The sequence below is a fragment of the Oncorhynchus gorbuscha genome, unplaced genomic scaffold (assembly GCF_021184085.1).
Source record: "Oncorhynchus gorbuscha isolate QuinsamMale2020 ecotype Even-year unplaced genomic scaffold, OgorEven_v1.0 Un_scaffold_646, whole genome shotgun sequence".
Lineage (NCBI taxonomy): Eukaryota > Metazoa > Chordata > Actinopteri > Salmoniformes > Salmonidae > Oncorhynchus > Oncorhynchus gorbuscha.
The window spans coordinates 397,991-420,685 of record NW_025745752.1 but is presented as its reverse complement, the minus strand read 5'-3'; the positions used below and the strand labels follow the sequence as shown (position 1 = coordinate 420,685).

At 47.9% G+C, this 22,695-nt stretch overlaps 1 protein-coding gene across 1 annotated transcript in view; it reads right to left on the bottom strand.

Annotated features, from left to right (window-relative positions):
* LOC124019654 (fibronectin-like) overlaps positions 1 to 22,225 on the bottom strand; it is a 34,228-nt gene extending 12,003 nt beyond the window's left edge. Inside the window, 24 exon segments of the mRNA XM_046335055.1 lie at positions 376 to 657; positions 2,086 to 2,277; positions 2,787 to 2,873; positions 3,149 to 3,411; positions 4,769 to 5,036; positions 5,258 to 5,536; positions 6,474 to 6,758; positions 9,232 to 9,360; positions 9,922 to 10,101; positions 10,272 to 10,440; positions 11,990 to 12,111; positions 13,458 to 13,601; positions 15,248 to 15,376; positions 16,647 to 16,802; positions 17,431 to 17,607; positions 17,733 to 17,915; positions 18,815 to 18,967; positions 19,012 to 19,047; positions 19,560 to 19,706; positions 19,800 to 19,937; positions 20,947 to 21,078; positions 21,177 to 21,314; positions 21,502 to 21,624; positions 21,872 to 22,225. Coding sequence (XP_046191011.1) covers positions 376 to 657; positions 2,086 to 2,277; positions 2,787 to 2,873; positions 3,149 to 3,411; positions 4,769 to 5,036; positions 5,258 to 5,536; positions 6,474 to 6,758; positions 9,232 to 9,360; positions 9,922 to 10,101; positions 10,272 to 10,440; positions 11,990 to 12,111; positions 13,458 to 13,601; positions 15,248 to 15,376; positions 16,647 to 16,802; positions 17,431 to 17,607; positions 17,733 to 17,915; positions 18,815 to 18,967; positions 19,012 to 19,047; positions 19,560 to 19,706; positions 19,800 to 19,937; positions 20,947 to 21,078; positions 21,177 to 21,314; positions 21,502 to 21,624; positions 21,872 to 22,019 — 4,060 coding nt within the window. The 5' untranslated portion in view covers positions 22,020 to 22,225.
* Positions 22,226 to 22,695: the final 470 nt, after the last annotated feature.

Sequence of the window (22,695 nt, the reverse complement as noted above, 5' to 3'; positions counted from 1 at the left end):
ACCATCTGACCATGTAATATATAGCTGACTGTAAAGTAAAGCATAACCAACAGGTATTTACAATGAGAAGTAATATAAGAGCATGCCAAGGAGAGGGGAGCTCCTCACAGTTACCTCCAGGCCTTCTGTGGCATGTCCAGATGGGACAAGTCAACCAGACAAGAGAGGACACACTAGAGAGCATGACAGGTATGAAATAAAAACCTGGACGCAATCAACAATGACATTACTGCTATGATCAGAGAATATATCTACAACATGGTGAGTATGTAAGGTTTGTGAGGCAGTATATTCAGTATTTAGCTTCTCTCATAGCCCCCCCACCCACCCTGTCTAACGACCACCTCCCCTTGTAAAGTTGAAGGTTCAAATCACCAGTCTGGGTTTGCGTTCTGCGTGTGGCCGGCTCGCTCTCCCCTTCCTCCGTTATCGTAGTGACACTGATGTCATAATCCACACCGGGCTCCAGCCCGCGCACCGTATAATGGCCCGTCGACGAGTCCACCGTATCCATGATGATGGGCAAACTCTCGCCCGACGCCATAACCGTTACCCGGTAACTGGTGATGGCGCTAACGTTTACCAGGGCGGTCCAGCGCAGGCCCACAGTGGTGTCGGTGACGTCGACAAAGTCCAGGTCGTTTAGCTTGGGCACGTCTGAGAGGTTTGAGTGCAGAGCGAGGCGCAGGCAGAATAAGACATACAGACACAGAAACCATAGCAGACAGACAGAATCAAAGCAGATGAATGAATGTTCCTGGTGATGCATAGCCATACAGTGGGACAGACAGCACAACACCCTGTAGCAGAACAACAGTAGCCATGCTGGTAACAGTTAGATTATCAGACCCATTAATTACGTTGACTAGATCAATGACAGGAAAGGATGCTCATGGGTTTTCAGAGAAATGGTTTTTCAACCGGCATATTCACATGATATCCTCAATGAATTAAGAGCTCTACCTTCTCCATGCATATCTTACAAACAAACAGCCATGGAACATAATTACAGTTCAGCCAATGACCATGTTAGCCGGACAGTGTGCAATTGAGGCATCACAACGGACAAAAGACAAACATGTACTGCAATGGTAATTCAGAATGAACAACTGGGGATTTGTACTGAAATTAAGAGTGATTTTAGGAATTATCCTTCAGTGAAAAGTGCTTTCAGCGTGATCAGCCGTGACAGTGTGTTTTGCTGGCAGGGAGATTCTGTACTTCAGAGAGAAGCCAGACTGGGAGGTTTAGGGAAGCTGGGCCTGTCCAGGTATACCACTTTTATGGAACGTGTACCGGAGTGTGACGTGGGAATAAATCGGAGTTGGGAACGGTGAATATAAGAAGGGGTGGCAGAAGTATCCAATCGTGCTTCAACCTTTCCAGGCCACGGATTGAGAAGGAAAGCTATCCAATAAGCACACACACACACACACACACACACACACACACACACACACACACACACACACACACACACACACACACACACACACACACACACACACACACACACACACACACACACACACACACACACACACACACACACACACACTTGTGCAACACACCATAGTGAACACACACACACACACATTCAAACACTCCCCTTAAAATCAACCAATAGCGAAGACAAAACCATTGAATGTGTGTATCTGTCTGTGTGTGTGTGTGTTTGTGTTTAATCTGTGTCTGTGTTTGTGTTGAATCTGTGTGTGTGTGTGTGTGTTTGTGTTTAATCTGTGTCTATGTTTGTGTTGAATCTGTGTGTGTGTGTGTGTGTGTCTGTGTTTGTTTAATCTGTGTCTGTGTTTGTGTTTAATCTGTGTGTGTTTGTGTTTAATCTGTGTCTGTGTTTGTGTTGAATCTGTGTGTGTGTTTGTGTTTAATCTGTGTCTGTGTTTTTATCTGTGTGTGTGTTTATATCTTTGTGTTTATATCTTTGTGTGTCTTTCTATCTGTCGGAGCAACAGAACCACCAGCTCCACAGCAAACAGACACTACCTGATCCAGAATCAGTCTAACCCTTCAACACAGCACAGCTCAACCTCAGCCCATGCTCAGGTCCACTGATCTGAGTCCTACCTTGGGTGACAGTGGTGGACACAGGGACACTCTCCAGGTTGTCCTTGACAGTGTAGACAGAGACGTTGTACTCCACTCCTGGACTCAGGTTCTCCAGGATTAACTGGTTCTGGACCGGCTGGACTAACTCCTCCAGGGAGTTTCCTCGCTGCCCATTGGTCGGGGTGCATGTCACTCTGTAGCCTGTGATGTCTGTAATAATAATCATAATAATAATCATAATAATAATAATAACAACAACAACAATCCAAATAACAATAATCATCCTAATAACAATAATAACCACAATAATACACTTATAATTTGGTGGGTGCTTTCATATATGTACAAGTACGAATTATACGCATGTGTAAATTGGAAATGTGTTTTTTGCACATCCCATCTCCCCCTGAGACAACCTCAGAGAGTGGGGTCACGGCCTGGGTCTGTTGGGGGAGGGGACAGGAGGGCAGAGGAGACAGGGAAGTGAGCAGCGGAGTTAACCAACTTAGATCTGCCAGGATTTCATGGAAGTACTTGTAACCATTCAAAAGAGAGAGACAGAGACAGAGAGAAGCCTTGTTCCTGCTGGCACAACGTTCTGAGGAAAGACAAGGTCCAGACAGAGTGATCCAGAGCCACAGTGAGCCTGTCCTGGATCCTGGGCCTTGGGCAGTGTGTCTGTGGCGTGGGCTGTAGGAGGGAGCAGAGTCAATATTTACCTGGCGTGTTGGCGCCGCCCCACAGGACAGTCAGCTCACCCGTGTCCGCGTTGGACTGCGTACTGAGGTCAGTGGGGGGAGACAGTTCTGGAGGGGAAGAAACATCACTTCAGGCTATATGTGGTAAAATAACACCCTGTGGCACATTTAAAAAACGACAGACTACCTTACATGGTTTAAGTAAACTGACTGCAGAAACCTTGAAACAACTCATTACTCCCTGACTGTACAACATCTATATAGATTAGTTTTTTACCCCAAAATGCCTGCAGCAACAACACGTCTTCCTTGGACAAAAGGCATTCTGACCTCAATAAAATAAATCGTTGACCGGAGTCTCTCTCTCTTTCTTGGTTACTTACGAGTGACAACGTTTTTAGTGATGGGGTTGCCGCGGTCACGTCCGTTGATAATGGGCTGTACACTGTAAGTGTACTCAGTCCCAGGGGTCAGGCCTGACACAAAGATACTTCCTGAGTCAGAGGTCACTTCCCTGGGTGACTCTCCTCCCTGACTGGGCCTCACAGACAGCCTGAAGCTGAACCTGCTGACAGGGGTCCAGGAGATGATGATGGAGGTGTCGGTCACATCAGTGGTGAAGCGAGGGCATTACCCATCTTTGGGGCTGAGGGGAGGAGAGAGAGAGAGAGAGAGAGAGAGAGAGAGAGAAGAGAGAGAGAGACAGAAAAAAGAGAGAGAGAGAGTGGAGAGAGAGAGAGAGAGAGAGGAGGAGACAGAGAGGGTGGAGAGAGAGAGAGAGGGTGAGGGAGGAGGAGATAAGAGATAAACTCAAATCTGGGTGGATTGATCAATACCATTTAAACAGAGACAGAGGGGGGTGGAGAGAGACAGAGGGGGGTGGAGAGAGACAGGGGGGTGGAGAGAGACAGAGGGGGTGGAGAGAGACAGAGGGGGTGGGAGAATATAGACATCAGTGTCTTTCCTTTTTCTGCTTCATAATTCAAATAGACTCAAATCTGGAGTTGAAGATCAATACATTTAGGGGGTGGAGCTCAGCAGAACAGAAGACTACAGTCCTCAACAGAAGACGACAGTCCTCAACAGAAGAGACAGTCCTCAACAGAAGTGACTTTCCTTTTCAGTAGCGACAGTCCTCAACAAAGAAAGTCCTCAAATCTGAAGACGACAGTCCTCAACAGAAGACGACAGTCCTCAACAGAAGACGACAGTCCTCAAAAGACGACAGTCCTCACAAGCTCAGCAGAACAGAAGACTACAGTCCTCAACAGAAGACGACAGTCCTCAACAGAAGACGACAGTCCTCAACAGAAGACGACAGTCCTCAACAGAAGACGACAGTCCTCAACAGAAGACGACAGTCCTCAACAGAAGACGACAGTCCTCAACAGAAGACGACAGTCCTCAACAGAAGACGACAGTCCTCAACATGAAGACGACAGTCCTCAACATGAACGACAGTCCTCAACAGAGACGACAGTCCTCAACAGAAGACGACAGTACTCAACAGAAGACGACAGTCCTCAACAGAAGACGACAGTCCTCAACAGAAGACGACAGTACTCAACAGAAGACGACAGTCCTCAACAGAAGACGACAGTACTCAACAGAAGACGACAGTCCTCAACAGAAGACTACAGTCCTCAACAGAAGACTACAGTACTCAACAGAAGACTACAGTACTCAACAGAAGACTACAGTACTCAACAGAAGACTACAGTACTCAACAGAAGACTACAGTACTCAACAGAAGACGACAGTACTCAACAGAAGACGACAGTACTCAACAGAAGACGACAGTACTCAACAGAAGACGACAGTCCTCAACAGAAGACTACAGTACTCAACAGAAGACTACAGTACTCAACAGAAGACTACAGTACTCAACAGAAGACGACAGTACTCAACAGAAGACTACAGTACTCAACAGAAGACGACAGTACTCAACAGAAGACTACAGTACTCAACAGAAGACTACAGTACTCAACAGAAGACTACAGTACTCACAGGTGGTGAAGATGCCATTGACTTCCTCACTCAACACGTTGTCCTGCTCAGAGTGCAGTTTGACGGTGTAGTCTGTGTCGGGGCGGAGGCCTCGCAGAGGGAACTGGGTCTGACCGCCGGGGATTCTCTTCTGGGTTGGGCTGGAGCCTTCCACGCTCAGGAACAGACGGTAGCCGCTGATGCTAGCCCTGGGAGCCTCCCAGATCATTATCACACCGTCCTCGCCGATGTCAGTGAAACGCAGGTTGGTGGGGGCGTCGGGCTCTGACAGGGGTAACACACGTAGGGTCACAACATGGGTACAACCACAGTATATCTATGAGAATCTCAGTCTATCTGCAGGTTTGAAATGGACGACACTGCAGTCGGACTGCTCAGCATCACTGATCTACCAACCCTTCTCACATAGAGTAACAACTTAGAACCTGATGCACCTCAACGGATCCCCTCAACACGCTGTTATTGTCTGAACGTATTATACTCACTGGTGGCTCTCTCTCCCGTCAGCGGCTCGCTCTCCACTCCTCCGTTGATGGCGTAGATGTTGAAGCGGTACAGGGTTCCGGGCTGCAGGTGGGTGATCTCTGCGTACGCGTTGGCCGTCATGGGCAGCTGCAGGGGCCTCTGGGGCGTGTCACCGGGGGTAACGGGGGCGTAGGTCACGCGGTAACCCGACACCTCGCTGGGAGGGCCGGTCCAGGTGATGATGATTTTCACGTCAGACACCTCGTAGAACTGAAGGTCGGTAGGGGAGCGGACTTCCTCTGTGGACAGGAAGTAGGAAGTGGTCCGTGAGTTGACGGAGGCCATTTTGTATGTTGATGGCCTATTGCCTTGTGTTGCGGTGCAAGAAAGAAGGAGTCAGATGAAGTTGAAACTATACGCTGATCTAAGGTCAGTGTTGGATTGTAATGTGGAACATACTTCTACTTTACCAGCTGAGAGGAAGTTGAAAAGACAATGCCAGACAGGAAATTGAAAATGGAGAAACTCTGCTGTCAAGATGAGAAGGATTTAGAGCTGAAGGGAGGATAAGACATCAACAAGAATGACCCAGATAGCGAGTGTGTTTTTTATGTGTGTGTCTGTGCGCGTGCAAGTGTGTGAGTCTGTATCTTTCTCATGTGAAAGTACTTAAATCAGTGAGGGAGGTGAGAGAACCAGTCTGACAGGCCCAGTCCAGAACCAAACAGAGGAGAAACCCTACCCCAGGTTCCATCTGGCCCTACATGGCTAGCGCAGAGCCCTAGGCTCCTCCAAGCTCACACTCTACCAACAGTCACTCATAGCAGGGACTGACTCCATGAAATGGCTCCATGGCTCCAAACTATCATTGTACTGCCTGGGCCAACACTCTCAGAAGAAAAGATGCGATCTAGAACCTAAAAGGGTTCTTCGGCTGTCGCCATAGGAGAACCCTTTGAATAGGAATGTAGCTGTATAGGAAATAATTGATTCTAATGTTGGAAGGGTGATAAAGTGCATGCCAAAATCAACTCTAAGTCAGTTCAAACCAAGTCTGAGGTAGAAATGACTGCAAGCCAATTCAACTGGAGGACATTGGTCAATGGCCTATGCTCCTTATAGGAGCCATGGGCTGAAGTCAAGTAGGTCAAGTCTTAGGTTGTGTTATGGTTAGAGTGTGTGTAGGGTTAGGGTCATGTTTGGTTCTGTTGTTCTGTATGCTGTCCAGTTCTCTACCTGGTGCTGGCTCTCCGGCCGTGTTGACCTGGACGAAGATGGGCTCGCTCTCCTGGTTCTCCTCCACAGCGTAAATGCTGATGTTGTAGAGCAGGCCAGGTTGAAGGTCAACCAGGGTCACGGAGGTCTCAGTGTCTGGGAGGATGAGCTCGGTGCTGCTGCCCTCTACTGACGGGGTGAAGACCAAACGGTAGCCTGTGATGGGGGCCTGGGGCTTGGACCAGCTGATGGAGATAGAGGTTTCTCCCACCTGGTTGATCTGATGTTCAGCAGGGGCATCAGGAGCTGAGGGGGGATAAGGAGCACTGGAGTTTGATTTATTTCTCTTTTATTTCACCTTTATTTAACCAGGTATGCCAGTTCAACACATACAACAACACAGAGTTACACATGGAATAAACAAAACATACAGTCAATAATACAGTACAAACATAAGTCTATATACGATGTGATCAAATGAGGTGAGATAAGGAGGTAAAGGCAAAAAAAAAAGGCCATGGTGGCAAAGTAAATACAATATAGCAAGTAAAACACTGGAATGGTAGATTTGCAGTGGAAGAATGTGCAGTAGAAATAAAAAATAATTAGATTAGAGAAGAGGTCAATGTATTCCTGTCAGAGAGTGAATTATGATGGTGAAAGGTGAGGGTTATGAAGGGTAAGGGTGATGAAAGGTGAGGGTTATGAAGGGTAAGGGTGATGAAAGGTGAGGGTTATGAAGGGTAAGGGTGATGAAAGGTGAGGGTTATGAAGGGTGAAGGGGATGAAGGGTGAGGGTGATGAAAGATGAGGGTGATGAAAGGTGAGGGTTATGAAGGTTAAGGGGATGAAGAGTAGCGGTGATGAAGGGTGAGGGTTATGAAGGTTAAGGGGATGAAGAGTAACGGTGATGAAGAGTGAGGGTTATGAAGGGTAAAGGGGATGAAGAGTAACGGTGATGAAGGGTGAGGGTTATGAAGGGTAAAGGGGATGAAGAGTAACGGTGATGAAGGGTGACGGTTATGAAGGGTGAGGGTTATGAAGGTAAAGGGGATGAAGTAAAGGGGATGAAGAGTAACGGTGATGAAGGGTGAGGGTGATGAAGGGTGAGGGTTATGAAGGATAAAGGGGATGAAGAGTAACGGTGATGAAGTGTGGGGTTATGAAGGTTAAGGGGATGAAGAGTAGCGGTGATGAAGGGTGAGGGTTATGAAGGTTAAGGGGATGAAGAGGGTGATGAAGGGTTATGAAGGGTAAAGGGGATGAAGAGTAACGGTGATGAAGGGTGAGGGTTATGAAGGGTAAAGGGGATGAAGAGTAACGGTGATGAAGGGTGACGGTTATGAAGGGTGAGGGTTATGAAGGGTAAAGGGGATGAAGAGTAACGGTGATGAAGGGTGAGGGTGATGAAGGGTGAGGGTTATGAAGGATAAAGGGGATGAAGAGTAACGGTGATGAAGTGTGGGGGTTATGAAGGGTAAAGGGGATGAAGAGTAACGGTGATGAAGGGTGAGGGTGAAGGTGAGGGTGATGAAAGGTGAGGGTGATGAAAGGTGAGGGTGCTGAAAGGTAGGGTTATGAAGGGTGAGGGTGATGAAAGGTGAGGGTTATGAAGAGTGAAGGTGATGAAGGGTGAGGGTTATGAAGGTTAAGGGGATGAAGAGTAACGGTGATGAAGGGTGAGGGTTATGAAGGGTAAAGGGGATGAAGAGTAATGGTGATGAAGGGTGAGGGTTATGAAGGGTGAGAGTTATGAAGGGTGAGGGTGATGAAGGGTGAGGGTGATGAAGGGTGAGGGTTATGAAGGGTGAGGGTTATGAAGGTTAAAGGGGATGAAGAGTAACGGTGATGAAGGGTGAGGGTGATGAAAGTTAAAGGTAATGAAGGGTAAAGGGGATGAGAGTAACGGTGATGAAGGGTGAGGGTTATGAAGGGTGAGGGTGATGAAGGGTGAGGGTTATGAAGGGTAAAGGGGATGAAGAGTAACAGTGATGAAGGGTGAGGGTTATGAAGGGTGAGGGTGATGAAGGGTGAGGGTTATGAAGGGTGAGGGTTATGAAGGGTAAAGGGGATGAAGAGTAACGGTGATGAAAGGTGAGGGTGATGAAGGGTAAAGGGGATGAAGAGTAACAGTGATGAAGGGTGAGGGTTATGAAGGTTAAGGGGATGAAGAGTAACGGTGATGAAGGGTGAGGGTTATGAAGGGTGAGGGTTATGAAGGGTAAGGGTGATGAAGGGTGAGGGTGATGAAGGGTGAGGGTTATGAAGGATGAGGGTTATGAAGAGTGAGGGTTATGAAGGGTAAAGGGGATGAAGAGTAACGGTGATGAAGGGTAAAGGGGGATGAAGGGTGAGGGTTATGAAGGGTAAAGGGGATGAAGAGCTGGTGATGAAATATGAAGGGGGGATGAAGGGTGAGGGATGAAAGGTGAGGGTTATGAAGGGGAAAGGGTGAGGGATGAAGAGTAACGGTGATGAAGGGTAAAGGGGATGAAGAGTAAGGTGATGAAGGGTAAGGTGGTGGGGGATGAAGGGTGAGGTCTGAGGGTTATGAAGAGGAGGGTGAGGGTTATGAAGGGTAAAGGGGATGAAAGTCAACCAACGGTGATGAAACATTAAAGTCGGAGGAAATGGGGATGAAGGGTAACCAGGGGATGAAAATAATGGTCTATATGAAGGGTAAAGGGGATGAAAGACTGATGAATAAACTGAGGGTTATGAAGGGTAAAGGGGATGAAGAGTAACGGTGATGAAGGGTGTGTGAAAGCTGGTATAATACCTGTGGTCTGAGAGGTGGTGAGGATGAGGGTGGGTTCTCCCTGAGGGGAAACCTCATACACGTTGACGTTGTATCTACGGCCAGGCAGGAGGTCACTGATGCTCACAGAGGTGGTGGTACGGGGCAGGTCTGATGGACAGAGACAATCAATCAATCAATCAATTAAAACATCAATCAACCAATCGGGCTAGAAACCAATTAACACATTAACCAATCAACCAACTAACCAATAAAATAATGGTCTATACTGCAGGAGTAAGACTGGAATAAACTGGAAAACTGTTCTGGGTGGTCTATGCTGCAGGAGTAAGACTGGAATAAACTGGAAAACTCTTCTGGAGGGTCTATACTGCAGGAGTAAGACCGGAATAAACTGGAAAACTCTTCTGGGTGGTCTATACTGCAGGAGTAAGACTGGAATAAACTGGAAAACTCTTCTGGATGGTCTATACTGCAGGAGTAAGACTGGAATAAACTGGAAAACTCTTCTGGATGGTCTATACTGCAGGAGTAAGACTGGAATAAACTGGAAAACTCTTCTGGATGGTCTATACTGCAGGAGTAAGACTGGAATAAACTGGAAAACTCTTCTGGATGGTCTATACTGCAGGAGTAAGACTGGAATAAACTGGAAAACTCTTCTGGAGGGTCTATACTGCAGGAGTTAGTCCAGTAAATGGAGCTACTCACCCAGGACCTGAGGTTTGGCTCCGTTCTCACTCAGCTCATACTCCACTCTGAAGCCTGACACGGTGTCGGAGGCTGACACCCAGGAGATGATGAAGCTACTGGACGTGATCTCTGTCACCGACTCAGACGTGTCCACCACGGGAGGAGGCTGGGTCGTCTCACCTTCAGAGGTCACCCCAACTGGACAAGGGGGGAATAACACATTAATAACACTTCAGATTTGTAGGAGAGAAAAAGAGACAGGCTTGTGAAAGTGTAGCTATATAGAGGAACCGAAGAGACGGACACAGTGGAATCAACGGTCGGTGTAACATTAATACACTCAAAACACACCCAGTTGGGAGACTTACGGGAGCCGTAGGTGGTGGTGAAGTCAAACCGGGTGACCTCGCGGCGTCCATAGCGCAAGATGCTGATCAGCTGACCCTCATAGGTAATACCTGGCCGCAGCCCAGCGATGGTGTACGAGTTCAGGTTACCTGGGATGGTGGCCTCTCTCCAGGGGGCACGGGTGTTTTTCTACCAGGGATCAAAGGGCAGAGAACAGAAGGGAGAGGTCAGGGAGTGAACTTCAAAGATAGCAAGGGTCAAAGTGCTGAATACATCATGGTGATACGAACCGATTTCTATCTGACGTACTGTATATATATATACACATTACTTCAGATACAAATGGGTACAAATATATATTTAACCTACAGTGTCAGGACTATGAATGAACGAGATGATATGGAATGAAAAACGGTGGGCAACATTTACAGTCTACACTACTAAGACTCATTCCAACACTCTCTCCAAGCCCAGCCTATGGCCAATGTGGTCACTGCCATTGACTCTCTGGCACCCTGTCTCTATGCTTCTGGGGACATTCAACTTGGCTTCGGACGATCGGAAAACTACAGATTCTTCACAAACAGAGAGAGAGAGAGAGAGAGAGAGAGAGAGAGAGAGAGAGAGAGAGAGAGAGAGAGAGAGAGAGAGAGAGAGAGAGAGAGAGAGAGAGAGAGAGAGAGAGAGAGAGAGAGAGAGAGAGAGAGAGAGAGAGAGAGAGAGAGAGAGAGAGAGAGAGAGAGAGAGAGAGAGAGAGAGAGAGAGAGAGAGAGAGAGAGAGGAGAGAGAGAGAGAGAGAGAGAGAGAGAGAGAGAGAGAGAGAGAGAGAGAGAGAGAGGGAGAGAGAGAGAGAGAGAGAGGAGAGAGAGAGGGAGAGAGAATAGAGGACCCCCATCCAAAACATACAAACCACTACCACTTAGCAGGAAATATGTTAGAATTAAATAAGGGTTAACAGCTTGGCAGATCAGGGCCCCTTCAGAGAGAGTGTGAGACAAGAGGAAACTGGATTTTTCCTTTAGGAGAGAAACACACAGCATTTGTACTGCAGCAGGATGTTGAGGGTCGTTTGTGACCGTCCGATATCATTTGGATCTATGTGTATGTGAGTGTGTGTTTTTCAGGAGTTCAAGAACCCCCCACAACCTTGTTTTTCTGTGCTCAAAACCTGTCCTCTTCTTCAGAGTTGACACACAGACAACTAAATGTTGCAACCTCCAGTTTGGGCACTGGTTTACGCATTACTTTTCAGCAACACTTTCAGGAATGGAATAGGAACATCCACTTCAAGTGATTCAGGAGTTTTTTTAAAGAACGTCATGTGAAAAACAGTACCTGGAATAACTTGTTTCCACTTTGGATATCGGAGAATTACAAACAGGTGCAGCACTTCAAGAGAGTATGTTCAACTCTCGTGGTACTGCTTCCTATAAGACAGTCAGTCCACCTCTAGTGGCATAGGGCTTCAAGGGCTATCGAGTGGTGCAGCGGTCTAAGGCACTGCCTCGCAGTGCTAGAGGCGTCACGACAGACTCAGGTTTGATCCTGGGCTGTATCACAACCGGCCGGGATCGGGAGTCCCATAGGGCGGTGCACAATTGGCTGAGTGCTGTGAAGGGGTAGGCCGTCACTGTAAATAAGACTTTGTTCTCAACTGACTTGCCGAGTTAAATAAAATAGTGTGGCTGCACTACCACCAATGACCAGTATCTAGGATGAGATGTAGAGAGCCACTTACCACTCTCCACTTGAGGATATACTGGGTGATGTGTGAGGAGGCTGGGGCGTTCCACTGGATGGGGTGGGAGTCAGGCTGCTTCCCTGCCTCTGTGATAATCACCTGGACTGGGCGGTGGCCACCTTTGGGAGAGAGGAGGAGGAGGAGGAAGAAGAGAGAGTATCTTTTAGTAGAAGTCTGTAGTCTACGATCAAGCCAAATGTCACAGACAAGATGGTACTGAACAAATGCTACGTATTCTCCTTGAACAACTTTATATTAAGGTTCTGTAAATAAACACACAATTGTTAAAAGTCACATTCGCTTTTCAGTGTCAATTGGTTCACTGTTCACACCAGACAGACCTGACCAAAAATGATCCTAGACTAACTTGTCAGTACAGTGGCTTGGATGGAAACTAGTCTGAACCAGAAGTCGCTCCACTCTCTGGTCTCAACCAACTATGACACCCACTGGGCCTGTAAATCACTAGGTGTCTTCAGTGTCTGAAATCGCACCAGGGCAATATGTCCACCCCCACTCACTCACATTCACTCACACACACCATACATACAAACACCTCCCTGTCACAGGTGAGCAACTCACAGCAACAGCGGGGAGTCATTTGACCTGCACTCTTAAGGTCTCTGGCCTGCACCAAACATAACTCTAATCAATCAAAACATACATTTATTCCTCTGTATCTGTAACAGGCCACATGGGAAAACTAGGGCAGGATAACAGGATGCAGGATTCAGAATTTAGACTGGGGTCAAAGTGTTTCAGAACACTGCATCAAAGTGGCCAGTTGGTAACTCCTGGTTGGTGTGTTCTGAACACAGCTCAGCTGAGCTTTTCTGATTGACACCGTCACCTATAGAGCACTGGCTCAGTGCAGGACGAGCCAGTGCTGTGAGGGGCCTCTTAGGAGGTGGAGTTGGGACTGTTTCACCCAAAGCGCGTTACCACCCAGTAGATTGAGAGAGAGACAGGTAGTGTGCGCAGGTAATTAAGTCCCCCAACCTCTCGGCCCTCCCTGCCCAGCTGGGTAGAACAACAATAGGGGAGAGCCAACAAAGACCTCCGAAACTACAAAGACCCAGGGGGCTAAACGGACGCACCCCTCTCCATTTGCCCCACATCAACGTTTAGCAGTCCCTTCCCCCCTCCCTGCAGAGGTGGTGAAGGGGTGACACACCGCCCCCTCGTATAATTTGAAAGGGCCTTTCCGATAGAGGGGGGATGGAGGGTATTTAAAGGAGGGAGTGAATGGGAGAGTTAAAAAGAAGAGCTAACAACGATTAACTCCCAGCAGGTGTCCCAAGCGTAAAGAGAAGGGGGTGGGCATAGACGGAGAGGGAGGGGTAATGTCAACACCCCACTGAAGACAGCCCTGACCTGGGTTATCTGCCCAGAGGACACACTCAGACAGTTCCACTTTTGCTTCACTGGTCACACTTCTGTTAGCCAATCAGACTTCTCTCCTTACCTGGGAAGGTCTGCTGTGGCTCGCAGCTCATCTCACCAATACCGTTGCCGTAGCAATAGCAGCGGTAGAGGACTTGGTGGATGGTTTTGTCCCAGGTCTCTCCAATCTGATAGAACGCCCTGCTCTCAGGCTCCTGGCACTGGTCTGGAGGGAGAGAGAGAGGAGAGAGATAAACTCCCATATCTATTGGGTGAAATACTACAGTGTGACATCACAGCAGCAAGATTTGTGACCCGTTTCCAAAAGAAAAGGGCAACCAGTGAAGAACAAACACCATTGTAAATACAACCTATATTTATGTTTATTTATTTTCCCTTTTGTACTTGAACTATTTGTACATAATATGACATTTGTAATGTCTTTATTCCGTTGTAACTTGTGAGTGTAATGTTTACTGTACATGTATTATTGATTTCACTTTTGTTTGTTATCTATTTCACTTGCTTTGGTTTCCATGCCAATAAAGCCCTTACATTGAAATTAAATGGAGAGAGAGGGGAGAGAGAGACAGAGAGAGGAGAGAGAGAGAGACAGAGACGGAGGAGGGGAGAGAGAGAGACAGAGAGAGAGGAGGGAGAGAGACAGAGAGAGAGGAGGGGAGAGAGAGAGACAGAGAGAGGAGAGAGAGAGGAGAGAGAGAGAGAGACAGAGAGAGAGGAGAGAGAGGAGGGGAGAGAGAGACAGAGACAGAGGAGGGGAGACAGAGAGAGAGAGGAGGAGAGACAGAGAGAGAGAGGAGGGGAGAGAGAGACAGAGAGAGAGGAGGAGGGGAGAGAGAGACAGAGAGAGAGAGAGGGAGAGAGAGACAGAGAGAGAGGAGGGAGGAGAGAGAGAGAGGGGAGAGAGAGACAGAGAGAGAGGACAGAGAGAGAGGAGGGGAGAGAGAGACAGAGAGAGAGGAGGGGAGACAGAGACAGAGACAGAGAGGAGAGAGGAGACAGAGAGAGACAGAGAGAGAGGAGGGGGAGAGAGGAGGGGAGACAGAGAGAGAGAGAGAGAGAGAGAGAGACAGAGAGAGAGAGGAGGGGAGAGAGAGACAGAGAGAGAGAGGAGGGGAGAGAGAGACAGAGAGGGAGGAGGGGAGAGAGAGACAGAGAGGGAGGAGGGGAGAGAGAGACAGAGAGAGAGGAGGGGAGAGAGAGACAGAGAGAGACAGAGAGAGAGGAGAGAGAGACAGAGAGAGAGAGAGAGAGAGACAGAGAGAGAGAGAGAGACAGAGAGAGACAGAGAGAGAGGAGGGGAGAGAGGAGGGGAGAGAGAGACAGAGAGAGGAGGAGAGAGAGAGACAGAGAGAGACAGAGAGAGGAGGAGAGAGAGAGACAGAGAGAGACAGAGAGAGAGGAGGGGAGAGAGAGACAGAGAGAGACAGAGAGAGACAGAGAGAGACAGAGACAGAGAGAGACAGAGAGAGAGAGAGAGACAGAGAGAGACAGAGAGAGACAGAGACAGAGAGAGACAGAGAGAGAGGAGAGGAGAGAGAGACGAGGGGAGAGAGAGACAGAGAGAGAGGAGAGAGAGACAGAGAGACAGAGAGAGAGGAGAGGAGAGAGAGACGAGGGGAGAGAGAGACAGAGAGAGACAGAGAGAGAGAGAGGGGGAGAGAGAGACAGAGAGAGACAGAGAGAGAGACAGAGAGAGAGGAGGGGAGAGAGAGACGAGGGGAAGGAAAGCGATTCAAATTCCTGTTGACAAAAATCTCTTTAGAATGTCAGCCTCCTCTTAGATAGAAAGGGCCAGAGGTGTGATAAGGCTTTATTGAAGCTCTGAAGAGAAACCAGAGAGAAACTCACCGATGGCGTCGCACTTCCAGCGCCCGCGTCCCTGTCCATAGCAGGTGCAATTCATCATGTAGCCCTGGTCATGGAGCTTGGTGAAGGTCTGGCTCACCTCATAGGTCAGCCCATCCACAATGCACTGGTCTGGAGGAGGAAGGAGACAAGGGGTTTTAATGATGTACTGGTCTGGGGTGGGGTAGGAAGGAGACAAGGGGTTTTAATGATGTACTGGTCTGGGGTAGGAAGGAGACAAGGGGTTTTAATGATGTACTGGTCTGGAGGAGGAAGGAGACAAGGGGTTTTAATGATGTACTGGTCTGGAGGAGGAAGGAGACAAGGGGTTTTAATGATGTACTGGTCTGGAGGAGGAAGGAGACAAGGGGTTTTAATAATGTACTGGTCTGGGGTAGGAAGGTGAGGAGACAAGGGGTTTTAATAATGTACTGGTCTGGAGGAGGAAGGAGACAAGGGGTTTTAATGATGTACTGGTCTGGGGTAGGAAGGTGAGGAGACAAGGGGTTTTAATAATGTACTGGCCTGGAGGAGGAAGGAGACAAGGGGTTTTAATGATGTACTGGTCTGGAGGAGGAAGGTGAGGAGACAAGGGGTTTTAATGATGTACTGGTCTGGAGGAGGAAGGAGACAAGGGGTTTTAATGATGTACTGGTCTGGAGGAGGAAGGTGAGGAGACAAGGGGTTTTAATGATGTACTGGTCTGGAGGAGGAAGGAGACAAGGGGTTTTAATGATGTACTGGTCTGGAGGAGGAAGGTGAGGAGACAAGGGGTTTTAATAATGTACTGGTCTGGAGGAGGAAGGAGACAAGGGGTTTTAATAATGTACTGGTCTGGGGTAGGAAGGAGACAAGGGGTTTTAATGATGTACTGGTCTGGAGGAGGAAGGAGACAAGGGGTTTTAATGATGTACTGGTCTGGAGGAGGAAGGAGACAAGGGGTTTTAATAATGTACTGGTCTGGGGTAGGAAGGAGACAAGGGGTTTTAATGATGTACTGGTCTGGGGTAGGAAGGTGAGGAGACAAGGGGTTTTAATAATGTACTGGTCTGGGGTAGGAAGGAGACAAGGGGTTTTAATAATGTACTGGTCTGGGGTAGGAAGGAGACAAGGGGTTTTAATGATGTACTGGTCTGGGGTAGGAAGGAGACAAGGGGTTTTAATAATGTACTGGTCTGGGGTAGGAAGGAGACAAGGGGTTTTAATGATGTACTGGTCTGGGGTACGCAGGAGACAAGGGGTTTTAATAATGTACTGGTCTGGAGGAGGAAGGAGACATTCAGTTCATTCTACATTCCAGTTGTCAAGGCTACTGGGTCTAGAACCAGGTAATGACAGTACAACTCCTATGACTGCTGTCTATCAACACATAAGAGAACAGGTGCTAGTAAGGCGGTAGGACCTTTGAGTTGGGAGTAGGCGATGCAGCTCCACTCTCCGCGGTTGTTGCCCAAGCAGGTACACTGCATCATGTGACCCAGGACATCGTGGCGTTTGTCCCACTGGTCTCCCACACGGTACATGACCCCGTCGTTGGTGGTGCAGGCCTCCTCGTGGGCTGGACGGAGGAAGAGAGGGGTCAGTGAGGGGCTGTGTGTGCGCGTGTGTAGGTGACATGGATAATCTCTTTTGGAACTGAGACAGATTTAGTTTCCAGACAGACTCTGGACCCATGCCAGGGTGTGGGTCCTATCCTCTGCCCAGTGGAGCCAAGAGTCATTCATAATCATTCTAACAGGCTCTTATAGAGGCATTACTCAGCCCTCTTCATGGCCGTCCCCCCTCACTTAATAGCTTTTAAAGACCAACTCATTAACTACCCATTGAACCTCTGACAGCTCTGTAGACCATAAGTAACCCTTTCAGTTAAACAGTCATTCTTACCATCTGTAAGGACAACAGACGGATGAAGACAAGCCTAGTACATTTATCTTGATAAGACCTCTGTCAAATAGAGGAATTCAGTGAATGTTGAAGACAGTAGCCCACCAGACCTTCCCACGCCCATCATACAGAGCCTGAATGACCTTTCAAAAGAGCGATCTTACCTAACAATAGTCTTGTTTGCATGCCAGTAAAGATGGGCTAGTCAATGTGCCTGACTGCTACTGTGATTGTTTATTGTTTGGTGTGAGGGCCTGAGACAGGAAGAGACATGTGAATTGACAAATCACACACACGCTCACCAGCCATGGGGCAGAATCCGTAGCGCTGCTCCCCTTCGTAGTTGGTTGTGGTACCGCACCACCTCATGCCATCGCGGCGCCCATCGGCGGTACAGTCAGTGTAGTTACGCCCGTTGTAGAGGAAGGGGAACTGGCACAGGGCACCATTGGAGTTACCCCCTCGGGTCGACACCAGGGCTACAGAGCAGATCAAACTTTCAACAGTTAGATATGCTGCTATCTTGCTAGCTACAGTATCTATCTATCTATTTATCTATCCATCCACCCACCCACCCATCCATCTCCCTCCCTCCCAGACTCACAGTTCTTCTCGGTACAGTAGGAGTACTGCTGGTCTCTATGGTAGTCAGAGGTGGTGCTGCACCACAGCTGTCCATCAGTACGTCCCTCTGAGGTACAGGAGTAGTAGGTCTTATCCATGAACACAAAGGGGAACACACAGGCCTGTCCTTCTGAGTTCCCACCGTACACCTGGCTCTGGCCCTCTGGAGGGTAGGGAGAGAGAAGGGGAGGCAGGTTTAGACCAAGTTGGGTGAGGTGAGACAGGTTTAGACCAGGTTAGATGAGGTGAGACAGGTTTAGACCAAGTTAGATGAGGTGAGACAGGTTTAGACCAGGTGAGACAGGTTTAGACCAAGTTAGATGAGGTGAGACAGGTTTAGACCAGGTGAGACAGGTTTAGACCAAGTTAGGTGAGGTGAGACAGGTTTAGACCAGGTTAGGTGAGGTGAGACAGGTTTAGACCAGGTTAGGTGAGGTGAGACAGGTTTAGACCAGGTTAGGTGAGGTGAGACAGGTTTAAACCAGGTTAGGTGAGGTGAGACAGGTTTAAACCAGGTTAGGTGAGGTGAGACAGGTTTAGACCAGGTTAGGTGAGACAGGTTTAGACCAGGTTAGATGAGGTGAGACAGGTTCAGACCAGGTTAGATGAGGAGAGACAGTTTTAGACCAGGTTAGATCAGGTGAGACAGGTTATACCAAGTTAGATGAGGTGAGACAGGTTTAGACCAGGTTAGGTGAGACAGTTTTAGGCCAGGTTAGATGAGGTGAGACAGGTTTAGATGAGGTGAGACAGGTTTAGACCAGGCTAGATGAGGTGAGACAGGTTTAGACCAGGTTAGATGAGGTGAGACAGTTTTAGACCAGGTGAGACAGGTTTAGACCAGGCTAGATGAGGTGAGACAGGTTTAGACCAGGCTAGAAGAGGTGAGACAGGTTTAGACCAGGCTAGAAGAGGTGAGACAGGTTTAGACCAGGTTAGGTGAGGTGAGACAGGTTTAGACCAGATTAGATGAGGTGAGACAAGAGGTAAGACAGGCCTTGACTATGGAAATATACTTTTTTGAGCCACAAACTTTTACTTTTAGTCTGAGTTAAGACTCACCCTTCTCCTCACAGCTGACAGCGCCAGTACCCTGGCAGGTACACAGCATCTGCTTGCTGCCCTGGGTCCTGATCCAGCGCATGCCCACGTGGAAGGTGGCGCCCGAGTCCGTGCGGCAAGCCCCCTCCTGGGGGTTCGGGGGAGGGTGGAGGGCTGGTGGAGCTCCGTCTGGATGGTCACATGAGTACTTCCTGTACCTGTTCCTACACCTGTTCCTGTACTAACACCTGTGCCTGCGCACCAGGAAGACAAAGAGACATGTATTTACCAAGGTGGTAACTTAATCGGGGAGGACAGGCTCATTGTAGTTGCTGGAACAGAATTTATGGAATGGGTTTGATACCATTCCATTCACTCCATCCCGGCCATTATTATGAGCCGTCCTCCTCCCACCAGCCTCCTCTGTTACCTATATATTAATTTATAACCTGTATGTCAGTGTATAACCTGTTCATTTAATTATGTATGCATTTAAATATATATATATATTTTAAACCTTTATTAAACTAGGCAAGTCAGTTCTTATTCTTACAATGACGGACTACCCGGCCAAACCCGGACGACGCTGGGCCCATTGTTCTCCGCCCTATGGGACTCTCAATCACGTCCGGATGCGATACCATCTGGATTCAAACCAGGGACTGTAGTGACGCCTCTTGCACTAAGATGCAGTGCCTTAGAACGCAGCGGTAATCTTGTAATATTTTACAAAGAATGTGTGTAAAACACAAGAGGGCTGACTCACCAGTAGTGGCAGAGTGTCTCTCACACTTCCACTCTCCTCTGCCATTTCCTGTACACAGACACTGGAGTTGGTGCCTGTTAGCATCTGTCTTGGTCCATGTGTCTCCGATGCGGTAGGAGGTCTTGGTGTCCTGGTCATTACAACGGTCTAAAGAAATAAGGAAAGGAATGATGAGTGTGTGTTTAAGTGTGTTTGCGTTTACATGAGGGTGTATGTATGTGCTTGCGTGTGTGTCCTTACTCCTAGAGGTACAGGTGATGCGTCCGTTGCCCTCCCCCAGACAGGTGCAGTCGATCATCATCCAGCCTTGGTACGGCTTCTCCCAGGTCTGCCCCACCACGTAGGAGGCTCCACCTGTGTTGTCATAGCAACGCTCCGCTGCACAAAAACAAGTTCCAAAAATGTTGTCATTATTGTAACCTAATTATTTGAACTTAATTATCCATCACCTTCTCCAAAGGGCCTGTGGGTTTGATGATGGAGTTACAATCAAGTTATTTTCTAGTGGAACAACAGGTTACATCTCCATCACTTCCCTTCTCTGTCCCACATCTCTCCTGTGAATCCTCCTCACGCGCAGGTGAATCTTGGAAAGGTCTTTTCAGAATAAGATTTATTGACAGAGTGCACATCTCCATCTCTTCCAGAATAAGAGTCCCAACAAAAAATCTAAATGGCAATGCCATAATAAAAGTCTCAGATACACATGACATATTTCTGATTATAGAAGATATATTTCTAATTACAAAACCATGTCTACATTATCACCAAATCGGCTTCACCATTAGGGCCTACCTCCATATGAGTCACCTCACCTAACTTTCCATGAAAACACTCAACTGAGCTAAATCAACAGTTATGGGGCAACGTTTGGGACAGAGATGACTGTAATGGCCTTCAAATATTTACAATGACATCTAGCACTATTTCCAATAAATGACTCGAAGGACTTTGAACTGCAGTTTGATTGGTTTAAGGACATCCCCATATTAAGAAAAACATTTATCCCAACAACCCACAGACCACACATTCATTCCTTTCAGATTACATCTAGTCTCTCCTACTCAAAGGACTTAGACAGACACTCACACACGGGTTTGCAGGTCCTCAGACAGACAGACACTCACACACGGGTTTGCAGGTCCTCAGACAGACAGACACTCACACACGGGTTTGCAGGTCCTCAGACAGACAGACCCTCACACACCGGTTTGCAGGTCCTCAGACAGACAGACACTCACACACGGGTTTGCAGGTCCTCAGACAGACAGACACATACAGGGTTTACAGGTCCTCAGACAGACAGACACTCACACACGGGTTTGCAGGTCCTCAGACAGACAGACACATACAGGGTTTACAGGTCCTCAGACAGACAGACACTCACACACGGGTTTGCAGGTCCACTCTCCCTTGCCGTTTCCCAGACAGACGCAATCCAGCATGTAGTCTCCGGTCTCGTGGGGCCTTCTCCAAGTGTCCCCGATTTTGTAGGATCTGCCTCCCTCGTGGCAGCGGTCTAGAAACGAAAATACCAAACATCATTATTCATAAACACCAACGTACTACATAAGTACACAAATAATGCTATATGGGTTGCCGGGAAGGACAACTCACTTCCGATTGTGCAGCTGATTTTGCCGCGGGCGGAACCGATGCAGGTGCAGTCCCACATCATGCCGTCCTTCGCCCTCTCGTAGGTCGCACCCACAGGGTACGTCTGGTCATTGTATTTGTCATAGCAGGTCTCCTCCCCTGCAGAATGCACCAGAGAAGACTTTCAACATGTGGCCTAAACGTTTGAGATAAACGAAGCGACTTCTGTGCGCAATGGCAAAAGTGCCAAGAAGGGAACGCGCTCTAAGAGCGCACGGATGTTGTGCAAAAAAACGAAACAAATTGCCTACTTCATTATACATTCAAGTCTGGTGCTCCAGCTCACCTTGGGGTTTTGTTTTACATTTGATCCCTGCCGCTCCGTTGCAGGTACAAAGCAGTGTACTCCCGCGGTAAGCCTTTTCCCATTGATCGTTTAGTCTGTAAGAATGTCCGTTCTCATCGCAGCCTGCAAGATGAGGGAAACACACACAAAAGAGCCATCCATGAGTCCTGAGCAAATTCGGCGCATGATAGGTTAGCTAAACACCCATTTTCAATACATGTACAGTAGTGATTTAAAAAATAAATAATATTAGATGTCCTTCATAAATGGAATTGTAACTACAGTTGTTAATGACAAGATGTGGATTCAAGGTGCATTCAAATGCTTTATCTAAGGGGCAAAATATCACATTAAGAGTAAGTCTACATACCTTGAGCAAGGGGTACTGTGTCTGCGAGTTCGGGGTAAACTTGTTCCTGAGTTTGTCTCTTGTTTTTCCCTTGGTTCTTTGGCATACAATGGACCGCGCTGCTTACGCACAGCGCAACCAGCAGCCCTGTCACTGGGCTACCAGTCATTTTGGTCAAGTTAAAAGAAAAAAAACAAGACACTTGTGTTTCCAGTTATGTCCTAAGTAAAAATAAGAACGATCCAGGTGCGGTGAAGTTGACCGTCAGGAGCGGATAGTATTCTCTCCCCTTGCTTTCCAAATATTACCCAGTGCTGCTTCTCCCAGCGGCTACTTTGACCGCCTTTCCTGCAGCAGATGCGATAGACAGACTGGAGGGATGCAGACCGTTTTTATATGTGAGCACAAAGGCACCGTTTGGGGAGGGGCAATGTGCGTCTGGGTCCAGGGGAGCAACACAGACTCGTCACTTACCAACCATCCTAAACCGCAGACCCAGACCAAGAATGAAAACTCACAAACAGAGTACAGCACTAACATTCTGAGGCTGGGCTGGGTTGTGCAACCTGGACTCAGACGTCGACATAACACAGTACACAGTAAACCTGTGAAACTCAAATGAGTATATGTTACATTTAGTATGGTATTTATTAATTTGTGGTTGTCCATCATCCATTCTGTAGGATATGTTATATGAATTACAATTCATATGATATGTTACGAATTGCAGTTCATACAATATGTTACGCATTCCAATTTGTTGTGGCTAACATTAGCTACATGGCTAACGTTAGCTAGGGTTAAGGTTAAGGTTAGGGTTAGGGTTAGGGTTAGGGGTTAAGGTT